Genomic DNA, 27,737 nt, shown 5'->3' on the forward strand with positions numbered 1-27,737 from the left:
AATAGTGTCCAACATTTCCAAGTCTTTGTTCACTTTTCTTCATTCTTTTTTTTTCTGTTCTTCAAGTTACATAATCTCTATTCATTAAGTTCATTGATTTTTCTGCCAGCTCAAATGTACTGTTCAGCCCCTCTGGTGAATTTTTCATTTGGTTAATTTCTATTTGGTTAATTGTTATATTTTCCATATCTTCAACAATATTATGTACTTGAAGAGACATTGCTATCACACCTTCCTTGAATTCTTTATTCATGGCTTCCTTTAGTTCTTTGAACCTAGTTATAATAGCTGCTTTGAAGTCTTAGTCTGCTGAGGCCACCAATGACACCCCTTCAACAAGATGTTTCTATGGCTTCCTTTCTTCCCTGTATACAGGTCACACTTTCTTATTTCTTTGCATGTCTTTTATTTTTTGTTTTGTTGTTGAAAACTGGACATTTCAGATAACATTATAGCAATTTTGATACTAATACTTGTCCTGTGGGTTGTTGATATCATGATGGTTGTTGTTTGATTGGTCAATTTGTTTATTTGTTTAAACTTCTGGTTGTCCAGGCTTTTGTTTTTTCTTAAAGTAAGCAATAAAGACTTATCTCAGCCGGCTTAGATTATTCCAACTGCACATTTCATAGAAAGCACTGGCTATGGATTGGCTCCTAAGAGATCATCTCTGAGGTCTTAGGATATCCTGCCTGCTTTTGTCTGCCTGAGGCCCTGGGGGACTGGAGTCTGAATAGTCCAGTTCAGTCATGCAAGTATGTATGACTATGTGACTGACCCCAGTAAAACCCTGGGCACCACGGCTTGGGGAGCTTCCCGGGTTGTCACACTTCGTATGAGTTGTCACACATTGTTACTGAAGATTAAGCACTGCATGTCACTTCCTGGGAGGGGACACCTGGAAGCTTGCAGCCGGTTTCTCCTGGACTCCACCCTCTGTACCTCTTCCCTCTGCTGACTTAAATCTGTGTCTTTTCACTGTAATAAACCATAACCATGAGTACAACAGCTTTTCAGAGTTACACTCATGGCCCTGGATTGTCAAGCCTGAGAGTCGTCTTTGTGACCCCTGACTCATGAACCTACCAGCTTCCTCTTAGTTGCTTTCCACTAAGAGCTGCACTGCTTTCGGCAGTGCCCTTAAGGCATGGAGTTCTCCAACTTTTTGTTTCAAGTAAAAAGTCAGACTCCTCCAGCAAAGCTGCATGGCCTGCCTTTCCCCCGGGTAGAAGCCCTGCATCAGAACAGAGCCGGGTGTGGGGGCCTGCTTTTCCCGATAACAGCCCCCCTCTACCAGCGGACACTGGCTGGCTGGCAGTCCCTGGTCTTCCTGTCTCACCCCTCCTGTCATGGACCATCCATCCCGTGAGTGAGATGAGACAGGGGCCACTGGGGCCGCGGCATCCCAGCCTGCTGTGCCTGGAGCAGGCCTCCACCCTGTAGTGTGGGTTGGATGTGGAAGTGATCCCAGACTTCTCAGCAGCACCTGCCACTAACAGAGCTTCTGCAACGTGGAGCTGGGGATGAGAATGCCAGCAGCCTGACCCCAGTCCTGCTCGGCTTTCAGACCTCTCTCCCATCCTGCAGTCTCCTCCTGAGACTCCCGAAGTCCTGTAACCGTGCTCGCTCCCGGATGTCGGCCTCCGTGCGGGGCATCCCACCTTCTGGGTCAGGCTCCCCCCACCCACCCCACAGTCAGTTTTGCCCGGAGACTCCTCCAGCTCACAGTCCCCCTCTACCCTCGCCAGCTCACAGTTTGGCCCGGGGGCTCCCCGTCCCCACAGTCAGTCTCATCAGGGCATCGCTTCATCTGTGCAGCCTCCTTGGAGGTCCTGGAGGCAGAACAGCGCCCTGATATTTTGCCTTGTGCCTGTGCCCTGCCTGACACCATGCTGTGGTCTGGTACCACCTGTCCATCCTCTCAGCTCCCCGAGACTCTCCTTTCCCCTTTGACAGGGTTGAGAGTTTCCTTTCGTGGGCTCCCCACACCAGCCATGCCCTGGTCATCTCTCTCACTGCACAGACGATTGCTGTGGGCCAGCCCACCTGTCTCTGCCACTAGACCCATGGGCTCGTCAGAAGGGAGGGCCTGCCTGAGCCTCTGCATCCCCAGCCCCGCGCAGGGCGTGCCGTGGAGCAGGTGCTCAGCCCGTTCTTGAAAGAATAAAAGCTGTGGGGTTGGAATGGTTCATCTCCCCCGCTGTAAAAATAACATCTGGAATAATTAATAAAATAGCTATGGATAAAGTGCTGCCATGTGCCCTGTGCCTTTTAGACATTATTTAACCCTAACATGAGGCAGGTCGTATTCTCCAGGTAAGGAAACTGAAGTTTAGGACAGTTAAGCACCAACCTAGCCGGTGGTAGCATTTGAATTTGGACCAGGTCTCCAGCTTCTATAAACATTCACTCACGATGTTTCATCTGGGCCGTACACAAGCCCAGAGAGACTGGCAGAGCAGGTCAACACCCCTGTATTTCCTGCTGGCTGTGTCCACGGAGGCCCTGGGAGGGTCAGGACCTCGTTCCAGCTCACGGATGAGCTGAGAACAGCAGTAGTCGGAAGGATCACAGTGGTCAAGAGCCGTGTCATCACCCTTCTTCTTCGTGTGGCCCACAAAGTGTCGAGCTCTGCCCTGCTGCTCTGCAGACAGACTGGAGCCCCCCAGCCTGTCCACCTCACCCTCTCAGATAGAGACCGTGTGCAGCCACCCACTCAGGCCCAGAGCACCTGCACAGTGGGCGAAGGGCAGGCCTCGGCAGTGCAGCAAACTCCCCAACCCGCAAGAACCGCGCCAGGTTCCGGCTGAGAGCACGTTCTCACCCCACTCCCAGCTGCCCGTCTCGTGGGAAGATGTAAGCTTCCTTCCCCTGGGAAGACTCAACAGCCTGAGCACCAGCGCTGCACGGCTGACGGACGCGAACCAGGGCTGCTGCGGAGCTGGCGCCAGCACCCTCCTGACAGTTGGCGCCACCCACAGATGCATCCAGATTGGTGTCCTCTCTGCCCTGCATTCCCAGGTCACAGCTGCCAGGGCAGGAAAGGCACATGCTGGCCCCTGGCAGGTCCTATCCCAACCGCCCTTTTCAAAGTGCAGGCACTTCTCCGCTCCACAGCAGTCAGGACTCCGGTGTTCACAGCACAGAAAGCCGGTGGACGCAGGTCCTGCCTGCCCTCCCACAGCTCTGCAAGGGGACTCAGCAGGGTGGTTTTTTGGTGGTGCAGCAGAATGAACTTATTCCAAGGAGCTGAGTGAACGGCCCGAAGTTGGAACTAGGGGGCTGCCCAGGCTACACCGAGGGCCTGAAGCCCCTCAGGCCTTCGTGGGACAGAAGCCTCTCCCTCTGACAGTGCCCCACGGAAGCGCACGCGTGACAGAGACCCAGTAGCCTCAGCTGCCATCCGAGAGGGTCTCGTTGGAAAGACTGCACCGTGGCAGGGGTTTGATGCTGACTCCCGCTTCCCCTTCCCGTGTGGCTCTGCTCACCTCCACGTGCACCTCAGTCCCCTGTCTACCGAGGGAGGCCCCATCATGAGGGCATTTGAAGGTAGGGATGTGGGGTAGGGACACCACCCTGTGGCCCACTGCACCCCTGCTTGGGGCGCTGTAGCCCCCACACTCTGCCCTACTTCCCATGGGCTATGTGCCCAGCTTGTGGACACAGACAGCCCACCTGGGGGAACCTGTGTCCTTGCGGCGGGAAGTGTCGGGCAATGTGGAATTGGGAGTGCGAGCAGCAGCCGTGTGGATGCTGGCCGTGGATGACGGACAGCTGGAGAGGCTCCCAGAACAGGGCTCGTGGAGGGAGCAGAGCAGAGCCAGCTCCCAGAAAGCCCCTGGTCACGGGCAGCAGTAGCTGCCTGGGCAGACTTGGGACACGGGTATCACCAGAAACACCTGCTCCCCACAGTGCCCTGAGAGGAGACCCCTCTCCATGAAGGGTACCAGAGACACAGCAGTGGCCAACGGCTCCTCCTTCCTCAGGTACAGACAGGCCTGATCCCACACACTTCCCACGTGAGAGGCTGCCCCCTCCCTGGGGCACTGGCCCAGCCGCTCCTGCGAGTCTCTCTGAGGATGCCCTAGAAATGTGGGCTGCTTTGAGAACCCCCATAGGGCCAGGAGGCCGACCCAGCAGTAGGGAAGCCTCCCGGTGGGGTGAGGGCTTGGGACCTCCCTGAGATGCCACATGCTGGCCCCAGACCACACGTGCAGTTACAGCATCCTGTTTCCTGCTTGCAAAGATGGCACTCAGTCAAGGAGAGCTTTTGAGGGGGAAGAAAAAAATCAGTATGTTAAATGTACACATCAATTATAAATGCATTTTCATTTCAAAAGTGTTATACTGTTTTTTTAAAAAGTGTATCCTAGGCTGGGCAAGGTGGCTCACATCTCTAATCCCAACACTTTGGGAGGCTGAAGTAGGCAGATCACTTGAGGTCATGAGTTTGAGACTAGCCTGGACAACATGGTGAAACCCTGTCTCTACTAAAAATACAAAAATTAGCTGGACATGGTGATGTGCACCTGTAATTCCAGCTACTCAGGAGGTTGAGGCAGGAGAATCACTTGAACCTGGGAGGAGGAGGTTGCAGTGAGCTGAGATCATGCCACCGCACTCCAGCCTGGGCGACAGAGCAAGACTCCATCTCAGGAAAAAAAAAAAAAAAGTGTATCCTAGATCACGGAAAGGAGATGTGTGACAGTCGTCCCTCTGCTCAGAGATTGAGGGTCTCCTCCTTCAAGTTCCAAGGCAGACAGGCAGCCTGGGCCAGCCTGTGGGGTGTCCCCCAGGAGCAGAGTGGCTGCCAAGCCCCACCTCACAGGCCAGGGCACTGGGCCCCCAGGCAAGGCTGTCTCTTAGGGCAGCAAAGGGGGTGACCCTCCCTATAGGGCACAGAAAATTTCCCTGCATCCTAAAGCCTCCCAGCCCTGCCTGCATCTCTCTGCCCCTCTGACGTGATGTTAAACACCCAACAAAACAGCGTGTTCTTGCCCCAACGTGGCCCAGCTTTGTCATCACTCTCCCATTACTCTTCAGGGAGCTCCGGGAGGTGGGCACATTGAGAAACAAACTGAAGTTGGGACACTGAGAGGGGTCACAGAGCCAGAACGCAGTCTCCACATCCCAAGGGAGGGTGGGAAGAGGTGCTCTCGACTGGGGCTGGGGACCCAAGGAGGAGGGGGACAGCAGGGGAGTCCCCACCAACTGTCCTCTCCTCCTCTGCCATTGGGGGGGTGCACAGGTGGGCAGTGCCCCCAACTAGCTTGGCTGGCATGGAGGGTCCGAGGTGCCCAGGGCTCGATCAGCCTCTCCAAGACACAGCTCCCATTCTGTCCGTCAGCCTCCAGCTCCAGGACCGGGGCCAGTGCCTGGCACCTCTCCTTCAGGGCCCACCACCCCTGAGCCTCACTGCCCCACCCAGGCCTGTCTCCTGTGCCCTGTCTCCCTGTCCCACTGACCCTGACAACCAAGCATGTCCCCTCGGGGCCTGGTCTCCCTGCAGACCGGGAGCCAAGCGTCATGTGACTGGAACCCTCACTAAAACATGCACAGAGCCCCAGCTCCACTCAAAGCCCCAAGCCCGGCACCAGAGGGAGGAAGAGACAGGATCACTCAGGTGCTGTCCTCAGGATCTGGGGATTAGGAGCAGAAGCCTCCCTACCGTCCACTGGTTCCTGGGCCCTGGGAATGCCAGGCAGGAGGCGCCTGCACACCCACATGGGGAGGGTTTCCAGCGCCAGCGCTCAGAGCCTTCCCTGAATTCTCACAGGCTGCCAACCTTTACCACCAGGAGGGCTCAGAAGCCCCTGTCCAGGGGCTGCAGGTACGTCTTGCTCACGGCCTGACCTCCCCGGCCCCCAGCACGGGCCTGGACTCTAACAAGACTAGGTAAATGCTCTGTGGGGATGAAAACACCGGACGTGGGGGTCGAGTCGGTGTGCTGGGGCAGCGCACAGGGTGGTGCAGACGCGATCCTGGCCTGAGGCCCTGCTGCCCCATGGGGTAGGTGGGAGCAGCTCAGAGCGCATCTCTCCACAGGCCTGCTGCAGCCCCTCTGAGGTCGGGAAGCCTCACCCTTCAGGCCAACGCCACCCACCCTGTGCAGACGGCCTGCTGCCACCCTGGAGACTGGCCACGGCCCACCCTCCCTACCCACCTGGGCAGAGGCCCCGTGTCCTTGGATGACTTTCCTTCCTCTCCTCTGGAAGAGCCCCTGCAACCACGTGGCTCCCTCAACCCGCGGCCTCCACTCAGCTGGTCAGCTTCGCCCACAGACAGACCCCAGCCCAGTGGCCCAGCTCCAATCCCATACACTCCTGAGGCTCCGACCTAGCCTCTCAGAGGGGCTGTGGGGAGGGTCAGGGCACACAGGCCCTCGTGCCAGGGGCAGTGCAGCCAGCACAGGGATGGGCGCACTAGCTGTGCTGGCAGAGTGGTCTTCAGGGCCGCCTGCCATGCCTGACTCACCCCCAGGTCTCTAAGCCAGCACTGTTCCTGTGAAGCCTCGTCTGACGTTTTCTAAACTCTAGAACTCAGAGAGAAAGGGGACCTGGGTGGACCCAGGGAAGGACAAATGTGCCCCTGCTTCAGGGGGTCAGGCCTTCGGAGCCAAGCGTGGGGGTGGAAAAGCAGCTGAGGCCACAGCATTGAGCCCTCAAGGTTTGCAGGTAAAAAGGAACATTCCACAAACGTCCGCACACGTGACTGTCACAGCCATCTTACAGAGAGGGACCCCTATCCCCGTTTTACAGATACGAAAACTGAGGGATGAATGATTAAGTCACACCAAATTTGCACAGTGATGATCTTTTGGTGCCTCCAAGTCTGAGGTGGTGACTGAAACCTCCTGTCTCTGGGTGCCCATGAGGTCTCGATCATTTCCCCCGGCCTCCTCTGCATTGAGGCACTCATACTCCAGATGAAAAGCAGATTCAAGAGGAAGCAGGAGGCCAGGCACAGTGGCTCAAGCCTGTAATCCCAGCACTTTGGGAGGCCAAGGCAGGCGGATCACGGGGTCAGGAGATCAAGACCATCCTGGCTAACAGGTGAAACCCTGTCTCTACTAAAGACACACACAAAAAATTAACCGGGTGTGGTGGCGGGCACCCGTAGTCCCAGCTACTCAGGAAGCTGAGGCAGGAGAATGGCGTGAACCTGGGAGGTGGAGCTTGCAGTGAGCCGAGATGGTGCCACTGTACTCCAACCCGGGCGACAGAGCGAGACTCCGTCTCAAAAAAAAAAAAGAGGAAGCAGGAGACATCTCTGGTTACTAACATCACCCAGTTTGTCAGATTAAGCTCAGGCACTGAGCAGTGTCCAGAAAGGCCAGATTCCTGGGAGGGGAAGGGTAGCCTGCTTCTGGAGGGTGCAGCCGGCTTTGGGGCAGGGTGTCCAGCAAAGGAGAGGCTGGGAAAGAGCCTCAGAGTCGCCTTGACTGGACCCAGTGTGTCAGGAATCCACACGGGGCTCTTAGCCTGCGCACATCAGAATTACACCCCGGCTTTCCCTAAAAGACCTGCTCAGGCCTCCTCTGAAGAATCAAATCTGGGGTCTGAAGGGCTTGGCACATGTCTATGGATATGGTGGAGACACACCCTGTGCATCCACCGACCGGTCAGGCCCTGCTTCTCCTGCTAAACATACCGGTGTCACGGAACTCGACCCCCCGGGCCCCACAACTCCCACCTTATGACGGATCAGGAGAAGCAGCCTCTCTGGACTCATGTCTGAGCACAGATAAACATGCATTGCCCCGACCACAGAAGCCCCATCAATGCCGTGCACCAACTGCCTGAGTGTCCCAGCTGCCTGGCTGTCCAGCTCTGGCCTGGCTTCCTTCCTCCTTCTGCTAAAGACAGATCCCTGACCCTAGAGTTGCCCCCGCCCCTCCTGAGGGCATCCATCCAAGCAAAGTCCAGCTTCCGCAAGCCCCTCTCACCAGGCCCGAATCCTGCCCTAAGTCCCTTCTCTCTCACCGTCCCATGTTGCTCTCCCCACATGCACCTCCCCACGGTGAGCCCCCGCAGGCAGGCTCCTGAGGGTCTTGGAGGGAGGGCGCTGGCCTGGGGGCACTGAGAGGGAGGACTGGCTTACGCTACACAGCCAAGCGGGGCAGGGAGGTTGGCACAGGGCCAGCAGCCTGGTCCTGCCTGGCAGTCGGTGTGGGTGGCTCCTGAGAGCCCAGCACCCGAGATGAGGTGACTCTTGGATTGTGGGGGCCTCAGATGACCAGTCACCCCAGGCTGACAGTCCCCAGGCCCTAGGCCCTGGCAACACCAGCCGGCAAGGACACAGCACTGATGACGCACAGACAGGCTTGGTTCGAGCTGAGCACTCAGCTGAGGAAGCCCGAACCACTGGTCTCTGTGAGCCTGGCTCATTGCGCTGCCCGCCTGCTGCCCCAGGATCGTCCTGGGCTCCGTGCGTGGGGCACCCAGGGAGCGGATGCAGGAAGGGGCTTATTTGAGCTCTCAGAGAAGGTCCTGGGCAACAGGCCTTGAGCCAGGCCTGCAGGGAGATGGCCGCCTTCTGGCCGAGGTGGGCCTGGCTTGATCGAGGTGTAACTGATACACAACAAACTCACACACTGGAAGCACAACCTGAGGGTTTCGACAGGTGCGGAGTCAACAGCAAATGTCCACTGCCTCTGTCCTTCCTCATCCACCCTCCGGCTCCCACCCACCTGCACCTGTCCCCAGGCAGCCACCTGTGGGCTTTCTGTCACTGTAGGTTCGCATTTGGGATCACACCATAGGTCTGGCTTCTGCCACTGGGCCTGGTTCCCTGGAGGCCAGTCCGGACTGGTGTGTAGGGCAGCAGCTCCCTCCCTGCTAGTGCTGCTCTGTGGATGTGCCACCCTGTGAGTCGCTTTCAGCTTTTCTCACAAGCTTGAGTCCTTGCACAGAGGCAAACTGCCACACCTGACCCAGCTTCTCCCACCGGCCACACCCATGGCGCTCTGAGGCGGATGTTGTCCTGGTCAGCACGCCTCTGTAAAAACACACTTTCTTGGCCGGGTGCAGTGGCTCGAGCCTGTAATCCCAGCACTTTGGGAGGCCGAAGTGGGTGGATCACGAGGTCAAGAGACCGAGACCAGCCTGGCCAACATGGTGAAACCCCATTTCTACCAAAAATACAAAAATTAGCCGGGAGCGGTGGCCGGTGCCTGTACTGGGTTCCCATGATCCTCCTGCCTCAACCTCCCAAGTAGCTGGGACTGCAGGTGTGTGCACCATGCCACGCTAATTTTTTAAAAACATTTTTGTAGAGACGGGGTCTCACTATGTTGCCCAGGCTGGGCTGGAACTCCTGGGCTCAAATGGCTCCCAAAGTGCTAGGATTACAGGTGTGAGCCACCGTGCCCGGCCAGAAACTTACTTTCTACCTAGAGCAGGAATTCTGGCCGGCAACATCAGGCAGCAGCATCACACTTGGCCAAGTTTCAGAGATGGGTTTCCGTTCAACTCCACTGGTTCTAAAAAAAACACGGCGGGCCGGCTGGCTCACGCCTGTCATCCCAGCACTTCGGCTGGGATTGGGCTGTTGGCTCCGAGGGCGGGGCCAGGGGGCAGGGCCAGGGTTCGGAGCACGGCCTGTCCTAGGGAAATGCGCGGAGTCTGTGTGCGGCCAGGTCAGAACCCCAAGGGGGCCCTGAATCCAGAGGGCCCCCGGCTGATGTTTCTGGAGACACGAACTCCTGAAACCTCTCCAAACTTGGGTGGAGCACAGCCCTGCTCTCCGGGTGTGGGCTGGGCACAGCCTGCCCCACCTCTGCGTGCCTGCCCTCCCACCGGCTTCGGTCAGGTGCCCTCAGCCCTTCCTGAGACTCTAGCCACTGTTTATAACCTGGGGAGGCACCAGAGCCTGCAGAGGATCTGAATTCCCTCTGGGTTTCCCATAGGAGTCACTGACCCCAAACGTTTTGTTTGCTTCTCCCTCTGAGGGCAACCCGCTCCCTGGCTCAGCAGAAGTGCTGTGTCTCTCTGGAGCCCGTGTGTGACTTCCTCACCTCTGAAATGGGCTGCCCCTCACCTTCTGCCGGTTATAAGGCGGTGAGGTTTAAACCATATTGCCCACTGGCCCGTCCCTGGCTGCAGGACCCTCATGGGGATGGTGCTGCTCGTGAGGCCCTCCAACCCTGATGTTGCCCTGTTGTAAAGGAGGGGAGGCACCTTTGGAGATGTCAATCATGGCCCAACAAGCAGGGGGTGCTTGAGAATGTGTGTTGTACAGAGGGACCATCTGGTGAGGTCGGGGGAGACCCCAAGGGGGCAGAGGCAGGGTCTGGAGGAAAAGCACAGGTGGGACCCGTGCCCCCACCTTGGAAGGGCAGTGTGGGAGAAGCAGCCCATAGCAGGAGGAAGCACTGGTGCCTCTGAGCAGCAACGCAGCCAAGGCTGGCAAGTCCAGGGTGGCAGGAGGCACAGCCCAGGGGAGGCACCGAAGGCCTCCTGGCAGGCAGCTGGCTCCCCTGCCGGGTCTGCCCTGCCCACTCCGTCATGCAGGAGACCAGCCTCTTTAGGGTTCAAGAGGGCAGCCTGCCCCGGCTCAGGGTCTCCAGCCTTGGGTTCCTGCTGAGACCTTCACCCAGAAGAGTTCAAGGATGTAGGTGGCTCCCTGGCAGAGGCCCCAGGAACCTGGAGTTTATTTAGACCCTCCTTCCCCCACAAAAGCGGAGGGGCCCAGTGAGTCCTAGTGGGACTTCTCAATTGTATGCCATGAGTAGGTATTGGCTGCCCCATGCTGAACAGCTGCCAGGACTGGGGAGAGGAAGGGATCCCAAGATAACTGAAAATCTGGCCCCATCTATCTTGGAAATAGAAAGGAGGCAGATATCCTCTCGTCCCACCCTCTGGCAGCTCCGCTAAGCCTCAGCCAGAACCCTGGCTCATGAGGACAGACCCTCACCGCCTACAAGAGGCACTAGGGGGTGTTGTCAGCAGAGCAGTAGAGCCCACGCCCGGGGCAGCCCCACAGTCCCCACTGCACTTCGCCCCCTTCATCCCTGCACGAGCTGAGCCAATGAGCTATCCCCAACCCGCCAAGATGTTCTTTCTTTTTTCACTTAACTGGAGCCCTTTTCTGTCTTTGGCAATCAAGATCCTTCACTAGTAAAGAAACTGGTACAAGGATCCCTGCTGGTAAGAGATCTGCAGGAAGGTGGGGAGGAGGGCTGGGACTGAGGATTTCACCTGGTTGAAGCCAAAAGCCGTGGAAATACATTACCACTGTGGAAGATGGGGAACTCCGACATCCCACTGCCTGCATGGCCAGCCCCTAAATAAATCATAAATGGTGGCCAAGTGACTACTGGGTGCTTTGGCGGGGAAACAGCTCTTGCTACAAAATCCAAATGAAAGGCATGAAGAATCCAAGGACTGCTGGGTGCGCTTGCTGCTTCTAACTGCCCTGTACAGCTTCAAGTGAGGCAATGACATACTCCGTCCTAGCAGGGCCTCTCTACCACTCCACATAAAGTACGAGTGTCTCTTCTTTCCTGCAGCCATCGGCCTGAGATATGGCTGAACCAAAAGCAGTCTGACTCCACCAATCTGCAGACTGACTCCACCAACCTGCAGTCTGACTCCACCAACCTGCAGACTGACTCCACCGACCTGCAGACTGACTCCACCGACCTGCAGACTGACTCCACCGACCTGCAGACTGGCTCCACCGACCTGCAGACTGGCTCCACCGACCTGCAGACTGGCTGGCGCATTACACAGCCAGAGGATGTGGTGTTTCCTTGCTCCTCGAGTGACAGTCAGGGTACGGTTTGGGAAAGAGTGGGACCCTCACCTTAGGCATGGGGACGCACTGGGGGCTCACAACCCCACTGAACCCTTGCTCCTCCCTCTGGCTGCTTCAGGCTGTTATGCCCTCCCCAGCGAGTCACCTGCTCTGCTCATGCCCACCCTGGCCCCTTTCCCTGCCTCCAGGACAAAGAGCAGAGTCAGATCCCAGCATGGCCAGGGGAACCAATTACAAGTGAAACCATCAGGGAAAAGACTCATGCTTCAGAGAATGAGGACTGTGCCAACATACACCAGCAAAAACAGGGAGAATGGTGAGAACGGGTTTGGAGCATCCCCAACCCTGGGGGAAGAGCATCACCCCAGGCCAGGGCAATGTGCTGCTGCAGGTGCGCCCGCCATGCTGGAGGCCAAGAGCCAGCAGGTGAGCTGTTGGTCCCCTGAATCCTCAGCTTGACAGTGGCCCCACAAAGTGAAACTGAAAAGCCAGAATGCCTTGAAGGAATCAGAATCCAAGAATCTGAGGGGATACAGTGCTGGTGGAGACCGACCAAGAGCAACCTGCACAGCATCCCTCACCATGTCTCCAGGGGAGCCAAAAAGACCTGCGCCAGCCCAAAGCACCAAGAAACACTTAGGAAGGGGAACGCCAACCGCTTGGAATATTGCCACAGACATCGTTCTCTGTCAGCTGGAGACGATCACGGGAGAACTTCCCGTTGGTGGAAATTCTACAGATGAGAACAGTGAGGCACGACAGAGGATGGGAGGAAGCACTCAGGTGCTGGCAGCCAGAAGAACACCAGGATGTTCTCATGCTCCTTGGCACTGATGACTCACCCATGGCACTGCTAGGACTGAAATCGACAGGTAATGCCAATAGGGTCCTATTTGATGTGTGTAATACTAATAGAAATGTGGGGAAAAAAACTTTTTAGGCCTGGCGCAGTGGCTCACACCTGTAATCCCAGCACTTAGGGAGGCCGAGGCAGGCGGATCACGAGGTCAGGAGTTCAAGACCAGCCTGGCCAGCATAGCGAAATCCTGTCTCTACTAAAAATACAAAAAATTAGCTAGGCATGGTGGTGCGTGCCTGTAATCCCAACTACTTGGGAGGCTGAGGCAGGAGAATTGCTTGAACCCGGGAGGCGGAGGTTGCAGTGAGCTGAGATCACACTGCTACATCCCAGCCTGGGCGACAGGGCAAGATTCTGTCTCAAACAAACAAACGAACAATCACTTTTTAAAACTAGGTCTGGTAGGCAGGAGTCTACCATGTGTGCCTAAAACAACATCTGGCACACAGTAGGTGTTCAACAGATATCTGCTGAATAAACTCTATTGCCCCTTGCCCAATTCCCAGATTTTGCTCAATAGACCCAAAACTCGTTGAGTTCTGGGGAGGCTGGTCACCTGCGTAACACCACAGGTGTATGCTGTGAACCTTCCAGAGCCTCCTAGACAGAGAAGTACCTGGACCTCCTGGCACCACTGAGGGCTGGTTCTGAGCTGACACTGTTTCTGGCAGCCCAGGATGTCTCCACAGCCCGCCACCAGGAGTGAGGCTTGCCAGAGGCAGTGGCACGCAGGCCATGACGAGAGCTGTGCCCTGTGTCCACCTCGTGGCAGCCCACTGGGATCCCAACCTGTCCTGCGACAATTTCCCTAGCTCCTGAGTGCTCAGGTGACAAGCACATGCCAGTGCGTGGCAAGAACTCCATCGTGGCTCCCTGAGCCATGTGTGGAGGCTTCTGTGGTGGGAAAGACTGCCTGGATGGCTCTGCAACACCCTCCCCTCCACAACTGTGGCTCACGAGCAACACTTCATCTCTGGAGACGAAGAAATCACCAGCACCCAAGGCAGAAAATGCAGCTGCATCCCCTTAACCTGCCAGGGAGGCTCGTGCAGGAGACACGGGGCCTTGAAGATGCAGCGGACGGCTATGGGCTCAATCAAGTGGATTCTCTCAACAGCTGTGCTGTCCCACTTATGACCTCCCTAATGGACTGAACCTGTCACAATCCTTGGCATAGTACAGAGCCACTGACTGGATGAAAACTGTCTCTGTGTGTGTGCACCTGTAGGTACACCTGTGTGTCTGCGTGTGTGCCTGTGTGTCCCAAGTGTGTATGCCTGTATCTGTGTGTTGCCTGTGTGTCTGTGTGTGTGCCCGTGTGCACCTACGTGCACCTCTGTATGCTTGTGTGTGTTCCTGTGTGTGTGTTTCCTGCTGCAGTACTCAGGAATCTATGGAAGTGGGTTCACTTCCCTGTCATGGGCCACAGCATCCCACCTTCATGACATGTCTTGGCTCAATGATTCTGTGCCACAGTTTAGCCAACAACGACCTTGACCTTTCTCTCCCGAGGACCTCATGCGGGCCTTCTGCACACTACCAGGTCTTGGAGGACACCAAGTAGCAAAGTACCCTAAGTGTCGGACATACATGTACCAGAGTGTAGGACACATATTCTATGAAAATACAAGGACCTGCCACTTCAGTGACGGCTCCAGGCAGGCAGCAGGGGTGTCCAGCTATCTGGAACATTTTGAAATACCCCCTCGAAAGCCAAAGTTATGCTTGGCACACATGATGCTGGGAGGGCCTCTGGATTTTTGAGACAACATATTTTCCTTTTGGGTGTGCTGCTCCTCTGACTCATTTGCTGGGTGACCCCCAAGGCGGTGCACCTGTGTGGGCCCCTGGCAGGTGCAGGCTCTCCGAGTGGTCTGCCTGCACGGGGAGGGACTCTGCCACACGGCTGTCATGCCCCATGGATCCCACGGTGCCCAACGTGCTGGAGCAGATCTGTATGCTGTGTACAGTCTGCACCAAGCGCCACCAGGAGTCACACCTGGGGCCTTGGGGTCCTCCTCCTGGGCTTGGTGGAGACTTGCTGCATCTCAGCTAACAGTCTGACTGGGAGACCCGGACAATCTGAGGTCCCAGAATGAAGTGGGCCTTTTCTGGCCTAGTCCAGCACCCATCATCAGGGGAACCTCATAGGACCAATCCCTGGGGACACTAGGAGGCACCAGGCAGTGACTCAAGCACGTAGCTCCCCTGCCCGCCCCACAGCCTGTATCCTCACGGGGTATTCCTTACGACCGATGTCCGAGAGGAATAAGTATGAACTACGTTGTCGGTGGCTCGGCAAGGCCCACTCACACGGCCAGAAGTGGACTGCTGTGGCAGTCAGAGCCCCTCCCATGTGGACAGCAGAAAGGAGACCCTCTGAGGGGCACAGCTGATCTCCCTGTGGTGTGCATGGGGAGGCCTCAGGTATCTCAGGACCTACAGGGACCTGAGGCAGACACACGGCAGAAAGTATGGAAAGTCCTCTCTGAATAGATGGGGAACTGGAGGACAGCGTGTCTCTGCAATACTTTCCCAGGAGCCTCCCAGGCAGCAGCAGGCAAGGTGGCTGCCCAGAGATGTCCAGCGGCTTCTCCTCCAGCCACACTCTGCCTGCTCCCGGAGCTTCTGGGGCCAGCTGGGTGACTCAGATTCTGCCCAGGCATCTCAGATTCTGTCCAGCCACCTTCCCCTCACCTGGGCAACTCCTTGCCACCCTTGCTGTGGGTGCAGCAGAACCAAGGTCCAGAGCTCACCGTTTCACAAATACACTCACATTTCCTTATTTCTTTCTTTCTTTTCTTCCTTCCTTCCTTCCTTCCCTCCCCCCTTTCTTTCCTTCCTTCCTTTTTTCTTTTTCTCTTTTTTTTGAGATGGAGTCTCGCTGTGTCACCCAGGCTGGAGTGCAGTGGTGCTAACTTGGCTCACTGTAACCTCTGTCTCCCGGGTTCAAGCAATTCTCCTGCCTCAGCCTCCCAAGTAGCTGGGATTACAGGCGCCCACTACCAGGCCCAGCTGATTTTTGTATTTTTAGTAGAGATGGGGTTTCAACATGTTGGCCAGGCTGGTCTCGAACTCCTGACCTCAGGCAATCCACCCCCGACTCCACCTCCCAAAGTGCTGAGATTACAGGCAAGAGCCACTGCACCGGCCCACACTCACATTTTCTAATAAAACCTTCACACTAACCCTGAAAGGTGTGGAGGGCGTGGAATCATCACCCACATCTTTCAAAACAAAGACCCAGGTGGTTATGTGACTGTCCCAAGATTGCACACCTCCTCAATGACAGAGTCAGCATTTGAAGCGGGTCTGAGCTCTTCCAAGCCATCTCCTGCACTCACCAGCACAGGTTCCCGAAAGGCCACCTTCCGGGCTGTCGGGCCCTCTCCACTCTTGATGCCTGTATCACTTCATTATCGCTGGGGGTGGGAGCTGATGCCAGGCCCTCAGAGGGGCTGAGGGCAGGGCTCCTGCAGGTCTGTCCTGGGTCACCTGGCTTCCCACCCCTTTCACCAGAGCTCTCGGCCACAGAACTCCGACCCCAACCTCTAGTCTTCAACTCTGGGAGAAGGTGATTGCACAGCCAAGTAGGGCGCCCTCCCGCCCCTCCCGCTCCAACAGCCCCACACAGGTCTGCCTCCACCTGGACCCGCAGCTGAGAGCTGGCGGCTCTTCCCCGCCTCGCCTTTCATCCAGTTGCTCCCGCAGTCGGAGGCCAGCACCACCAGCGTCGCAACCGCCCTCCCGCTGGCTCACCTGGGGAGGTGGGGCTTGGCAACCTGTGGCCGGCCACCCCTGACAGTGCCCTGGAGCCCCTGCCCACTTTGGGGTTCCTGGGCACAGCGAGGTGGAGGCGTCCCAACTGAGTAGGTCCCGATGGTGAGCGGACCCGGAAATCGGGCCAGAGAGGGGGCACCCCGGGCAGGAGCCCAACAGCCCGGACCCCAGTTCCAGCTCCTTGTCGCTGCTGCGCCCTCACGTACCCTCAGCCCCGAACTAACATACAGCCAACCACTTCTCCGGCAATCACCGGCCGCAACGCCCTCCTTCCCCGAAATGAGGCGGTACTGCGCCAAGCGGCAGAGGCTCCGAGTGCCCCGCGCGCCCAGGCCGGTCCAGGCAGAGGCTCCCAGTGCCCCGCGCGCCCAGGCCGGTCCAGGCAGAGGCTCCGAGTGCCCCGCGCGCCCAGGCCGGTCCAGGCAGAGGCTCCGAGTGCCCCGCGCGCCCAGGCCGGTCCAGGCGCGGGGAGGCCGGTTCAGGCGCTCGCCCTTGCCCTCTCAGGGGCTCGCCCGGGGCCACAGTCCCTACCGCCCCCAACGGAGCCCCCTTCTTCCCCGCGCTCGAGGGGGCCCCACTTCGCAGGACGCCGCCTCCGGTCTGCACGTCGGAAAGTTGGGAGCGGCGTGGAGCCGCGAGGGTGTCCCCACCCACCGGGTGCCCAGGGGACGGCCCGGGGCGCAGCGGCCAGCGCAGGCTGTGCTCCTCCCCACCCGCGCAGGGCGCCGCGAGCCCGACCGCAAGTCCTGGACGCCGGCTCTCACCTTGAAGAAGCTCCGGAGGAAGTGCACGACGCTGAGCATGGTGGCCGCCGGGGCGCACGGAGCCCGGCCGCAGGACTACGCGCCTCCCCGCGCTGCCGAGCCGGCTCCACCGACACCGCCCAGCGCCCCTCCCTAGGGTCCGCCCTGGCGCCCGCGCTGGGACGCTCCGCCCCCGCAAACCTGGCCACTCGAGGCGCGTGAGGGTTTCTGAGCGCGTCCAGGCTCCTGCCCCGCCCGCCCCCGGGCTTTGGTCACCCGCGGGACTGGGCACGCACAGACACACAGCGAGCTGGCCACAGACCCGGCCCACGGGCCCACGGGCCCCCGGGATCGTCCCGCCCAGCCGAGCTCCTGGGCCGCCGGGGAGCCTAGGAGTGTCTTCTCAGAGAGAAAGCAGCAGGCGGCTTGCATTTGCACGTCTCCAATTTGGCGCGGGTTCCCTCGGCCTGCCCTCCGCACCGCAGACTCAGGTGCCTCCGCCCTCCTGGGGGCAGGGGCGGCCTCTCTGCTGAGCTGTGATTGTCAAGCTCCGAGAACTTTCAGAGCTCAGTCCGCCCAGCGTTCTTGTTTACCAGTTGTGGAAACGGAGACCCAGAGAGGCTCCGCAGCGCGCCGGCACTCACACACCTGCTGGGGACAAGTGTGGACTAGGATATCCGGGACCGAAGTCTTGGCTTCCAGCTCCCTCTTGTCTCCCACCCACCTTTCCAGGTATGTCTTGCAGATAGGATGTGAGTGAATAGTCACACCCATAACCATTCAGGAGCGCAGCTTTCTGCTTAGGGGCAAAGGGAAGTCCTCGCTGCTTTCTTTGCAGGGGTTAAGGAGGCGGGGCCTGCCCAGGAAACTCTAACCAGCCCTAGGACGGCACTATTTTAAAATCAGAAGAAAAAAACCGAGTATAATAAAATCCTAATGAGTCTAGCCTGGAGTATATTCATCTTCATATGAATGCAGTTGTAAACTCTAATTTTAAATGTTTTATTTTATGCAGGAAGAGGCCCACGAAGGTTAAGACCCCAGGGCCCATGTGCACCGTACTGCAGCCCTGTTCCGTCCACCATTTCTGGGATCGGCGCCCCACGGAGGGAGAGTATCTGCCCAGACTGGCTTTTTGCACCCCCGCTCAAGCCTTGCACCCACGCCCACGTCCTAGCCCCACTGAACGCTATGCCTGGTCAGCACTGCGTGTCCGGGGGTGCTGGTAGTGTGTGTATTTTCCCTACACCCAGCCTGTCTCTGCCTCTCCCAGGCCCTCAGAGCAACCAGGCCAGGGCGAGAAGCTTGGGAGATAGATACCCACAGGAGGCACTGTGGGGCCATCTGAAGGTCCTGCGTCCCCTGTCCCACCTTTTTGTTACCCAGGATCCATGACTGTGCCAGAAGCACGTCCCTGAGGCCCATGGTGGTGGGAGGAGGGCGTGGGATTGGGATCTGGCCACCTGGCCGTGCTGCACACCAATTGTGTAATCATGATCATCTGCTCTAAACACGTATCTTTAACATTGGAAAGGAATGACCGTCTGGTGGGGTTGCCATGGAGAGTACGTGAGAAATTAAACCTCACAGGTGCTCAGCAAAAGTTAATTCCCTCTTCTTTGAAGGCTTAAAGCGCTAATCCCCTGGAGGGTCCAGTGAAAATACACAACACCTGGCCACAGGTTCCATGGTTATCTGGACTCCTCTGTGTGACCAGTGGACAGCCCTGGACCTGGGTTCTCAGACCCGAATCAGAACCACGTAGAGGGCACCATAGAGCTTAGGCTGCTGCCCCCCACCGCTGCCACCCTGGCGCAGGATCTGGGGTGGGGCCTGAGGATTTGCATTTTAACGTGTTTCCAAGTGACCCTGAAGCTGCAGGCACTGGGACCACACTTAGAGAACCCCTGGTTCAGGCTCTGGGGCCTGGGCCAGCCTCCCTGTGTAGCAGAGGATCAGACCCCAGCTTGGAGGATAACTGTCACGGTGGCTCCATTCATCAGGCATCTGTTGTGTCCCCGCGTGCCCAGATCCCTGCCACAGCGCAGCCTCCCTGGAGGAATGACATCCAATGCTGGAGGGGAAATAAGTCAAAGGTAGTTTATGTCTGTCTTTTCCTTCTGGCGAACACGGTTTTAGGAGGATTTTACTGTACTGTGGTATGCTCTCTCTTTTGCCATTATTAAAAATAAGAAAGACAGGCCTGTTTGATTTGCTGAAGGATTTGTACAATAGGGTTTCTAGTCAGTGGAGCTTCCCATGTTTAAATATGACCCCGACTTCATGTCTGCCACATATAGCAATTAAACCAGTTCAGCAGCATAGGGGGGTGAAGTGAGTGGTAGGAGAGAAAAACATTGCAGCAGGTGCCAAGTGGCAGGGAGAATGTGGGCACGGGGTAGACTGATGGAGCTTACAGGGGCCTGTGCTTTCCTCCCTGGGCAGCCTGGGCCACCCGCTTTACTTCGCTGACCCAGGGACCACAGGCTCACATAGACACAGACCTACACTACCAACTGGGGCCTGAGTCACAGAAGACAGAAATTTCCCCTGGCTACTGAAGCAGGAAAGGGAGTTTTGCAAGAAGATGGAGTAAGGCATAGGCAGGTGGAGGTTGCTGACCCGGGAAACAAGCAGCCAGCCAGCCACGACAGCAGTGGCAGCCGGAGCTCACCAGACAGACTAGCCACTAGGGAGGCTGGGGCTGGTGCCTCTCCCTGAAGCTTTGCTCGTAGACTCTGGCCTCCTGTAATCTCTGCCAACAATCCCTGGGTCCCTGCAGCTCCAAAGATGTAACGTCCAGGACCACCCACGTGTTGCTGTCTGACTGCTGGGGGAGCCTTTGTGAGGAGGGCATGAGCCTTCAGCTAGCCTGGTGGGAAGCCGGCCTGCTTGTACAGCTGTCACAGGTCGGGGACAGAGATCAGGGACACGTTGGAAACAGAATCTTAAAAGAGCTCCTCAAGTCAGAAAACTGGGCCGACCCTAAAGATGGCATTCTCCGGGGTGAATGTATAGTGCCGAGTTCAGACCACGTGATCCTGACAGCGGGCAGCGCCTGCAGAGAGCAAGCTCGGACAGACAGGGAGGGGTAGTGGCAGGTGGTCAGCCACAGACAGGCGCGGGGACGCTGGTGTTCCCTCTAGGCTGGACCCAGGAGGAGGCAATGCCCAGGAGAGGGGCTCCAGGAGAGGGGCTCCACTGCTCCTCCCTAGCTCTTCAAGTTACACTCCCTCCCTCCCTCCCTCCCTGCCTCTCTCTCTTTGCTTTGCTTTTCTTTCTTTTCTTTCTTGCCTCACTCTGTTGCCCAGGCTGGAGTGCAGTGGCACCACCTCACCTCACTGCAATCTCCACCTCCCGGGTTCAAGCAATTCTCCTGCCTCAGCCTCCCAAGTAGCTGGGATTACAGGCATCGGCCACCACGCCCAGCTAATTTTTTTGGGTTTTTTTAGTTTTGTTTTTTGTTTTTTTTGAAACGGAGTCTCGCTCTGTCGTCCAGGCTGGAGTGCAGTGGCGCAATCTCGGCTCACTGCAAGCTCCGCCTCCCAGGTTCTCGCCATTCTCCTGCCTCAGCCTCCCGAGTAGCTGGGACTACAGGTGTCTGCCACCGCGCCCGGCTAATTTTTTTGTATTTTTAGTAGAGATGGGGTTTCACTGTGTTAGCCAGGATAGTCTCAATCTCCTGATCTCGTGATCCACCCTCCTCGGCCTCCCAAGTGCTGGGATTACAGGCTTGAGCCACCACGCCTGGCCTTTTGTATTTTTAATAGACGGGGTTTCACCATGTTGGCCAAGCTGGTTTTGAACTCCTGACCTCAAGTGATCCACCCGCCTCAGCCTCCCAAAGTGCTAGGATTACAGGTGTGAACCACCATGCCTGGCCTTGAGTTACATTTTCATGGGGACTTGGGGCAATTGGAAGTGCATCCACGGCACTTGCAGACTGGTGATCTTGAAATGATAGCATGTGGGAGAGGCGTGGGCTTCCTTTAAGGGCCGCCAGAGCCAGGATAGGGGTGCCTTGTGCTGTGACATAAGGAAGCTCCCCTACCAGGATAGACAGAACAGCTGCCAAAGAGGCGGAGCCAGGCAGGGGCCATAGGCCTGTGAAAGTCTCAGCAGAGCCCCCAGGAGAGTCCGACTTGCTGCAAGCGGAGTCCATGGCTCTGCAGGTCCAGGAGAACTGTTTGTGCCCCTTGCCCCACTGCCTGCCAGCTGCCCCCAAAAAGGACCAGAGAATCAGAGTAGCCCCACTCCAGACGAGGCGCGGGCACCATGCTGTCGCCATCTGCTGCCCCTCTTTCCATCTTTCCATCTGACTTCCTGCGTGGCCCAGCATCCGGGCTGCCTAGGGCCGAGGGAGACCTGGAGAGCCGTTGAAAACAACAACTGGCAGCACGTGGGCATGCGTTTGGCGCGCACAGAAACTCACACGGAACAGACAGGGAGCGGGAGGTGAGCAGAGCTGCCTGTATTTCTCTTATCCCCCGAGGAAATTGGAGTTCAAAGGAGTAAAGCACCTTGTGTGTTGGCCCCAGGAGTGAAGCAGGAGGGGCCAGCCTCCAGGAGGACCAGCACAGTTGGGTCAGGGACAGGGGAGCCGAGAGTGCAGGGTGTGGTCAGGACTGGGGTGGCCAAGCAGCGTGAGGTGAGCCCAGAGCCCCAAGGTCTCTGAGATGCTGCACAGAGGGGCATTGAAAGCAGCCAGGATTTGAGGAGGAGAAGGGAGGAGAAAGGGGAGGAAGGCTCTTGTGCAGACCTGAAGTGTGGGGAGGGGATGTTCATTGACCCCCGCAACTCTACCCCGCAGGACTCTGGCCAGGCGCCACCCTGGAGGCAGCAGAACAAGGAAGGTCTAATGGGGATCCGTGAGGGTGATGCCTTCAGGGAGCTCTGCTGTACACCTGTTACTTCCCACCCTCAATCACACCTCTGGGGCCTGGGAGCTGCTGGGGACACATTGACTGGAAGGGGCTTGGGGGCACAAGGAGTGAGAGCCGGAGAAGGGCGGGGCAGCCCAGGGATTGGCAGAGCTGGCAGAAGCTCCTGGTCCCACTGAGACTCAAGTACCCCTGACTCTTCCCCAAGTTACAGACAGAGTGAAGACAGAGGATTCAAGCCCAGAGCCCGGGCACTGCCCTCCTTCCCTGACTGGAGTGTATTCCTGGCAGGGTGGCCTGGAAGGGAGCCCCCTAGTACACCAGCTGACCTACTTCTGCCTGAACTGAGGAGCCAGTCCCACATCACTCAACCTGAACACAGGGCAAGAGACAGGAGGGTCCTCCTATGACCAGGACCACCCCCAGAGCCCGTGCTGCGGCAAGGACCCCTGCCTCATTGTGTCCCTGCTCCCCACATCTGCACGTGGACAGGACTGAGGTTGCCCTGTGTAAGGACCGTGGAGGCTCCAGGCTGGGAGAAAGTGGAAGGTCCCAGAGCCTCCGAGCCTGGCTCTGCTGCCTAACGCTAGAGCAAGTCACCTCACCCTCCTGGCCTCAGTGTTCTCATCTGTGAAGGGGGCTGATGATAGTGCCAGCCCTCAAAGCTGTTGTCTGTGTCACCCTTGGCCTTCAGTGTCATGGTCGTGAAGCCCACTCACCCCTGACCTCAATGAGAGGGCCAGGTATGTTTATCAGCACTTTTGGGATAATGATCCTCCCCTCCCACGGTGACTGTGAGGGGCGTGAGTGTGGCCAGCGTGCAGCCGAGAAAACAGATGTGAGCCCTCTCGCTTAGGAAGGGAAGGTGGGACCGGCAGGCAGGACTCCCTGTGGGCACCTGTTGAGGGGCCTCACCGGGCTGCATGGCCTCAAGGGTAAGGATCAGGGCTGCTTTCATTGACTCATCTACAGTGTATAGTTATTTCCAATCAACTCAATACAGCATTCATTTGAAAAATGTTTCAGGCATTGATAACAGTCTGCTTTACCCGCCCTCAGAGGACTGTTGGAAATAAATCAACAAACAGAAAATTACAAGATAGGTTAAAGTGCTATTAAGGTAAAACGTTCAGGGCCGAAGGAGGGAAGAATGACTGAGTGGCCAGGGAAGTCCCCACTGAGCCCTTGAGGCTGAGAGGCTTGCGGAGGTCCGGGGAAAGAGGGTCGCTGTAGAGGGTAAGTGCAAAGGCCCTGGGGCCACAGCAAGTTTAGCGAGGCAGAAAACTCACATACACGGCCGCACTGTAGGGAACACAGATGAAGGTAGGGGAGATGGGGTAGAAGCCAGGGTGGAGCAGAGCAAGAGGGTCCTGGAAGCGGGGAAGGAATGTGGAGGACCCTAAGGGCCGTGGGAGGCCTCTGAGCTGGCCAGGGAGGAAGCAGAACTTTTTTTTTTTTTTGAAACGGAGTCTCGCTCTGTCCCCCAGGCTGGAGTGCAGTGGCGCCATCTCAGCTCAGCGTAAACTCAGCCTCCCGGGTTCACACCATTCTCCTGCCTCAGCCTCCCAAGTAGCTGGGACTACAGCCACTCGCCACCATGCCCAGCTAGTTTTTTGTATTTTTAGTAGGGATGGAGTTTCACCGTGTTAGCCAGGATGGTCTGGATCTCCTGACCTCGTGATCCACCCGCCTCGGCCTCCCAAAGTGCTGGGATTATAGGTGTGAGCCACCACACCCCACCAGGAAGCAGAATTTTGGAGACTCATCAGGAGGCCTCAGGGGAGAGGCCGGTGGTGGGAGTGACTGCGGGACTGAGGTGCATTTTGAATGAGGTCCCTTTAACAGGAAATGCTGGTGGATTGGGTGTGTGGTGTGGGGTTTGGGAAAGGGAGGACCCAGTTTTTGTTTTTGTTTTTGTTTTGAGACAGAGTCTCGCTCTGTTGCCCAGGCTGGAGTGCAGTGGCGCGGGTCTCAGATCTCGGCTCACTGCAAGCTCCGCCTCTCAGGTTCATGCCATTCTCCTGCCTCAGCCTCCCGAGTAGCTGGGACTACAGGCGCCGTCACCACACCCAGCTAATTTTGTATTTTTAGAGACAGGGTTTCACTGTTAGCCAGGATGGTCTCTCGATCTCCTGACCTTGTGATTCGCCCACCTCAGCCTCCCAGTGCTGATTACAGGCGGAGCCACCGCACCCAGCCTTTTTTTTTGAGACAGAGTCTTACTCTGTCACCCAGGCTGGAGTGCAGTGGCACGATCTTGGCTCACTGCAACCTCGCCTCCCAGGTTCAGATGATTATCCTGCCTTAGCCTCCCGAGTAGCTGGGACTACAGGCATGTGCCACCACGCCCGGCTAATTTTTAATTTTTAGTAGAGACAGGGTTTCAACATGTTGGCCAGGCTTTTCTCGAACTCCTGACCTCAGTTGGTCCACCTGCCTCGGCCTCCCAGAGCGCTGGAATTACAGGTGTGAGCCACCACACCCAGCCTGGTTTTTTTTCCGATTCAGTAGAGGGTGGTAGTGCAGGTAGATGGAAGGAGGCCCGGGAAGGCGCCCTTGGGTGGTGTGGGGACAAGAACTCAATTTTGGACATGTGAAGTTTGGGGTGCCTATGCTATGTCCAGTCCCAGGGGACACAGAGGGCATGCGAGCAGGCACTCTGCCCTCATGGAACTCGAAGTCTGGTGGGCAGACTGGGGATAGGGATCAGGAAGTGTGTGGGGCTGGGGGCCCAGTGGCTGTGTGGAAGGCCTGTGAGCCTCGCCCTGCATCCAGGCCTGGCACACAGGAGGATTTGATATCAGCTCAGCCTTAGGGAACTTGGGGTCCCCTCCTGGCTGACGTGCCCCGTGCACATGGCCCTGATTCTTGCCCCTCTGAAGGTGCTCACTGCTGTGGGATGCCACACCGGCCTTGCCGTTCTCTGCTCCTGGAATGTTCTCTGCCCCCTCCCATCTCTGCTCCCCTGTGTCAAAGCAAGCCTCTGCTCAGCCTCCAGGCTCAGCTCTAGGCACCCCCCCCCAGATGAGGCTTTGCCTGCCCTGAGGAGGGACCCTCTGTTTTGGTCCACAGGAGCCCTGCACCCCACCCTGCACTGACTCAGCTGCCTCTCAAAGGGCTGGGCTTCCTGGGCGTGGGGTAGGCCTGAGTCATGGATGTGCAGGCCCCGCATCTGTCCCTGGCCCGAGGCTTCAGGGCAGGTGGATGCTGACGTCAGAGAGCACCAGGAGCAGCACTCTGGCTCCTGCAATAAGCAAGTCCATCTGTAATGAGGCCCCACTTGCCACAGAGGAGCCCTCAGAGCTCACAAGTCCTCAGAAACCCTGTTTAGGAGGAGCAGGGGCCACCATGGGCACAGGGAGGTCTGGTGCCAGGAGGCGGAAGGAGCTGCATCAGAGAAACACTTGAATCCATCTTGCAAGCGCTCTTTGAAAGTGTCTTACAAGTGCTGCCTAGGAACGTGTCTTTCGGATGCAGACACCTGCACGAGCCCTTCAACCTGACCCACTGAGGCACAGAGGCCTGCAGCAGCGACAGCCGACTCCCACACCGCCTCACCCACCCCACCATCCGCCCTGCACCGATCCCAGCCCCCACTGCATCAATCATCACCTGACCAGAAGGGGTCCCGTGGTGTAATGGCTAGCAGTCTGGACTCTGAATCATCACCTGACCCCCAGGTGGGCGTCATTGTCTGTAAACACACCCAAATGACAGGCTGAGCTCCCTGGGCCTGGGCACCTCCCCTGGCACAATGGAGGCCTCCCACTCCATTATCAGACATGTTCTGAATCAGGTCCTTTGGCAGACAAATATTCAAGCCAACCCCTGAATAAACAGGAGCCACATCTGCTCTTCCCTCAGAGGGCTCCCAGTCAAACAGGAGGCAAACACCCTGCAGGGGCCCTGAGGCCTTTCTAGAGGAGGGGGCCTGCCCCACAGATGCTCGAAGTGACACAGATGCACACACTGTGCCACCCATGCAGGACATACCCCCTTCCCCAACCCCCTGGCCTGCACATTTGGCATTTCCAGATTTCTAGGAACTGATGGCTCTGTGCATCCTGAGCCAATCCAGCTCCGAGCCTCGAAGACATCCTGGTGGGAGGCAGTCGGAAGCTCTGCCTCAGAGGCCTTCTCTCGCCCACCTTCAGTCAAACTTGCTTCTGCTGAGGAACTTCGTGTGTCTTCCTTCTGGGCAGGAGGTCACGTTTGAGAGCACGGAAGCCGTGCCTGCACCCCAGGAATGTGGCTCTGAATGTGGCTCTGGGTAGAATTGCAGGCTTAGGGGTCTGGGGTAGGAGAGCACTGACTGTACCCACACAGACACGGTCACTGGGGCCCTGGGGAAAGCTGGGCCAGGCCCTGCTGTGGGGACGACCACACTTCCCAAAGGGCTGGGAAGCCATGCCCAGCGGGAGGCCATGCTCTAGCTCCCTTGGGCAGGGTTGGCTGCAAGGAGGGTGAAGTCGGGTGCCCAGAGAAGAGGAGGACTCAGCACCAGGACAACCAGCTCGGCGCATTAATACACACTCCTCTCCCACCTCTCCCCAATCCTGAGAAAACCTCAAAGGAGCCTCTGTGCAGCTCCCTGAGGTCATGACTCACGAACCATGTTCGGTGCAGGGAAAAGAAAAGCATCCGTCATCTCTGGCCAGCACCGCAGACTGTTCAAAGAGAAAGAAAAACAGGAATGCGAAGGAAGAAAGGAGGGAAACGACAGAGCCAGCAGAGTCTTTATTTGGAAACAATGGGGACCTTCTTTTCTGTGTTTGCTGTGGGAACCCCCCAGCCAGGAGCAGAGTAGGGGCATCTCAGGGAACCCCCACATCTTTGCCTCCACCCTCACCCCCTACCCAGAGAAGTCACTGGGGGTCCGGACAGTGGAGGAGGAGCCAGGAGGGACAAGCCCAGGCCTGGTGGGGAGGGGTTGCAGGTGTGCCAGGGCTGCAGGAAGGACCCTGGAGCTCAGCTGAGGGAGATGTGCCTCTTTGGGGGCTGCCTGCAGCGGGTGGGAGATGGGGTCCGCAGTAGCCTGGTGTGCAGGACCCTTTCCCTCAGCCTTCCCTGCCCCTCCTACCAACCAGTCAGGCTGGGAATACCCTGCTTTCTGCCCCAGCTCCTACAGCAGGGGCTGCTGTGGGATGTCTGGGTCACAGGTGACTTTTAGCAAGGAGAGAGGACCACAGCTAAGGGCGGACAGGTGAGGACGTGTTCCTGGGAGCTAGCCTTTGAGTCAAGGTCTGACCATGACGAGGAGTCAGTGACAGCAGGACTCCCCAGCAGACTGGGTGGGGCCCCTCAGATGTGGAGTCCCTTGGGTGCAGAAAGGAGCTGGCCACAGGGGCGCTAAAAGACGTGGGCTCCGAGGCCTGGCCAGCACTGGCTGTGGGGCTCAAGGAAAGTGATTGACCCCTCTGTGCCTCGGTTTGCTCACCTGTAAAACAGGGCAGCCATGTACCTGCCTGCTGGGCTGCTGTGAGCGTGACCGGGTGAACATGTGTGGGGGCTGCGGCAGGAGCTGCAGTGGCCCGATTCAGCCCCTCCTCCAGTGCCTGGGCGGAGTGAGTGTGGATGAAAGAGTTAAAGGCAGTCAGCTTTGTCTACGGCCACACCGCCCTGAAGGTGCCCGATCTCGTCTGATCACGGAACACAGTCAGCTTTGACACCCAACCTGCTGCCAGTGGCCACCTCTGGGGAGAGGCTCTTCCCTGCACA

The 27,737-nt window shown here is 57.6% G+C and overlaps 2 protein-coding genes across 2 annotated transcripts in view; one reads left to right on the forward strand and one right to left on the reverse strand.

Moving 5' to 3' along the window:
• ARHGEF4 (Rho guanine nucleotide exchange factor 4) overlaps positions 1-17,439 on the reverse strand; it is a 208,607-nt gene extending 191,168 nt beyond the window's left edge. Inside the window, exon 1 of the mRNA XM_017948007.3 lies at positions 17,161-17,439. Within this exon, the coding sequence (XP_017803496.3) occupies positions 17,161-17,199 (39 nt within the window). The 5' untranslated portion in view covers positions 17,200-17,439. The remainder of the gene's footprint in view (positions 1-17,160) is intronic.
• LOC110740972 lies at positions 17,198-18,736 on the forward strand. The gene is made up of 3 exons (XM_021924349.2): positions 17,198-17,282; positions 17,382-17,871; positions 18,155-18,736. Exons 1-3 carry the CDS (start codon positions 17,198-17,200, stop codon positions 18,366-18,368), a joined length of 789 nt encoding a protein of 262 aa, XP_021780041.2. The 3' UTR covers positions 18,369-18,736.
• Positions 18,737-27,737: the final 9,001 nt, after the last annotated feature.

This window comes from Papio anubis, chromosome 10, assembly GCF_008728515.1.
Source record: "Papio anubis isolate 15944 chromosome 10, Panubis1.0, whole genome shotgun sequence".
In the NCBI taxonomy this organism is placed as follows: domain Eukaryota; kingdom Metazoa; phylum Chordata; class Mammalia; order Primates; family Cercopithecidae; genus Papio; species Papio anubis.

Coding starts and splice junctions, on each gene's coding strand:
- LOC110740972 (XM_021924349.2), top strand. CDS start 17,198: ATGGTGGCCGCCGGGGCGCACGGAGCCCGGCCGCAGGACTACGCGCCT. Junction 17,283..17,381: donor GGCTCCACCGACACCGCCCA/GCGCCCCTCCCT, acceptor GAGCGCGTCCAG/GCTCCTGCCCCGCCCGCCCC. Junction 17,872..18,154: donor TCTCCCACCCACCTTTCCAG/GTATGTCTTGCA, acceptor TATTTTATGCAG/GAAGAGGCCCACGAAGGTTA.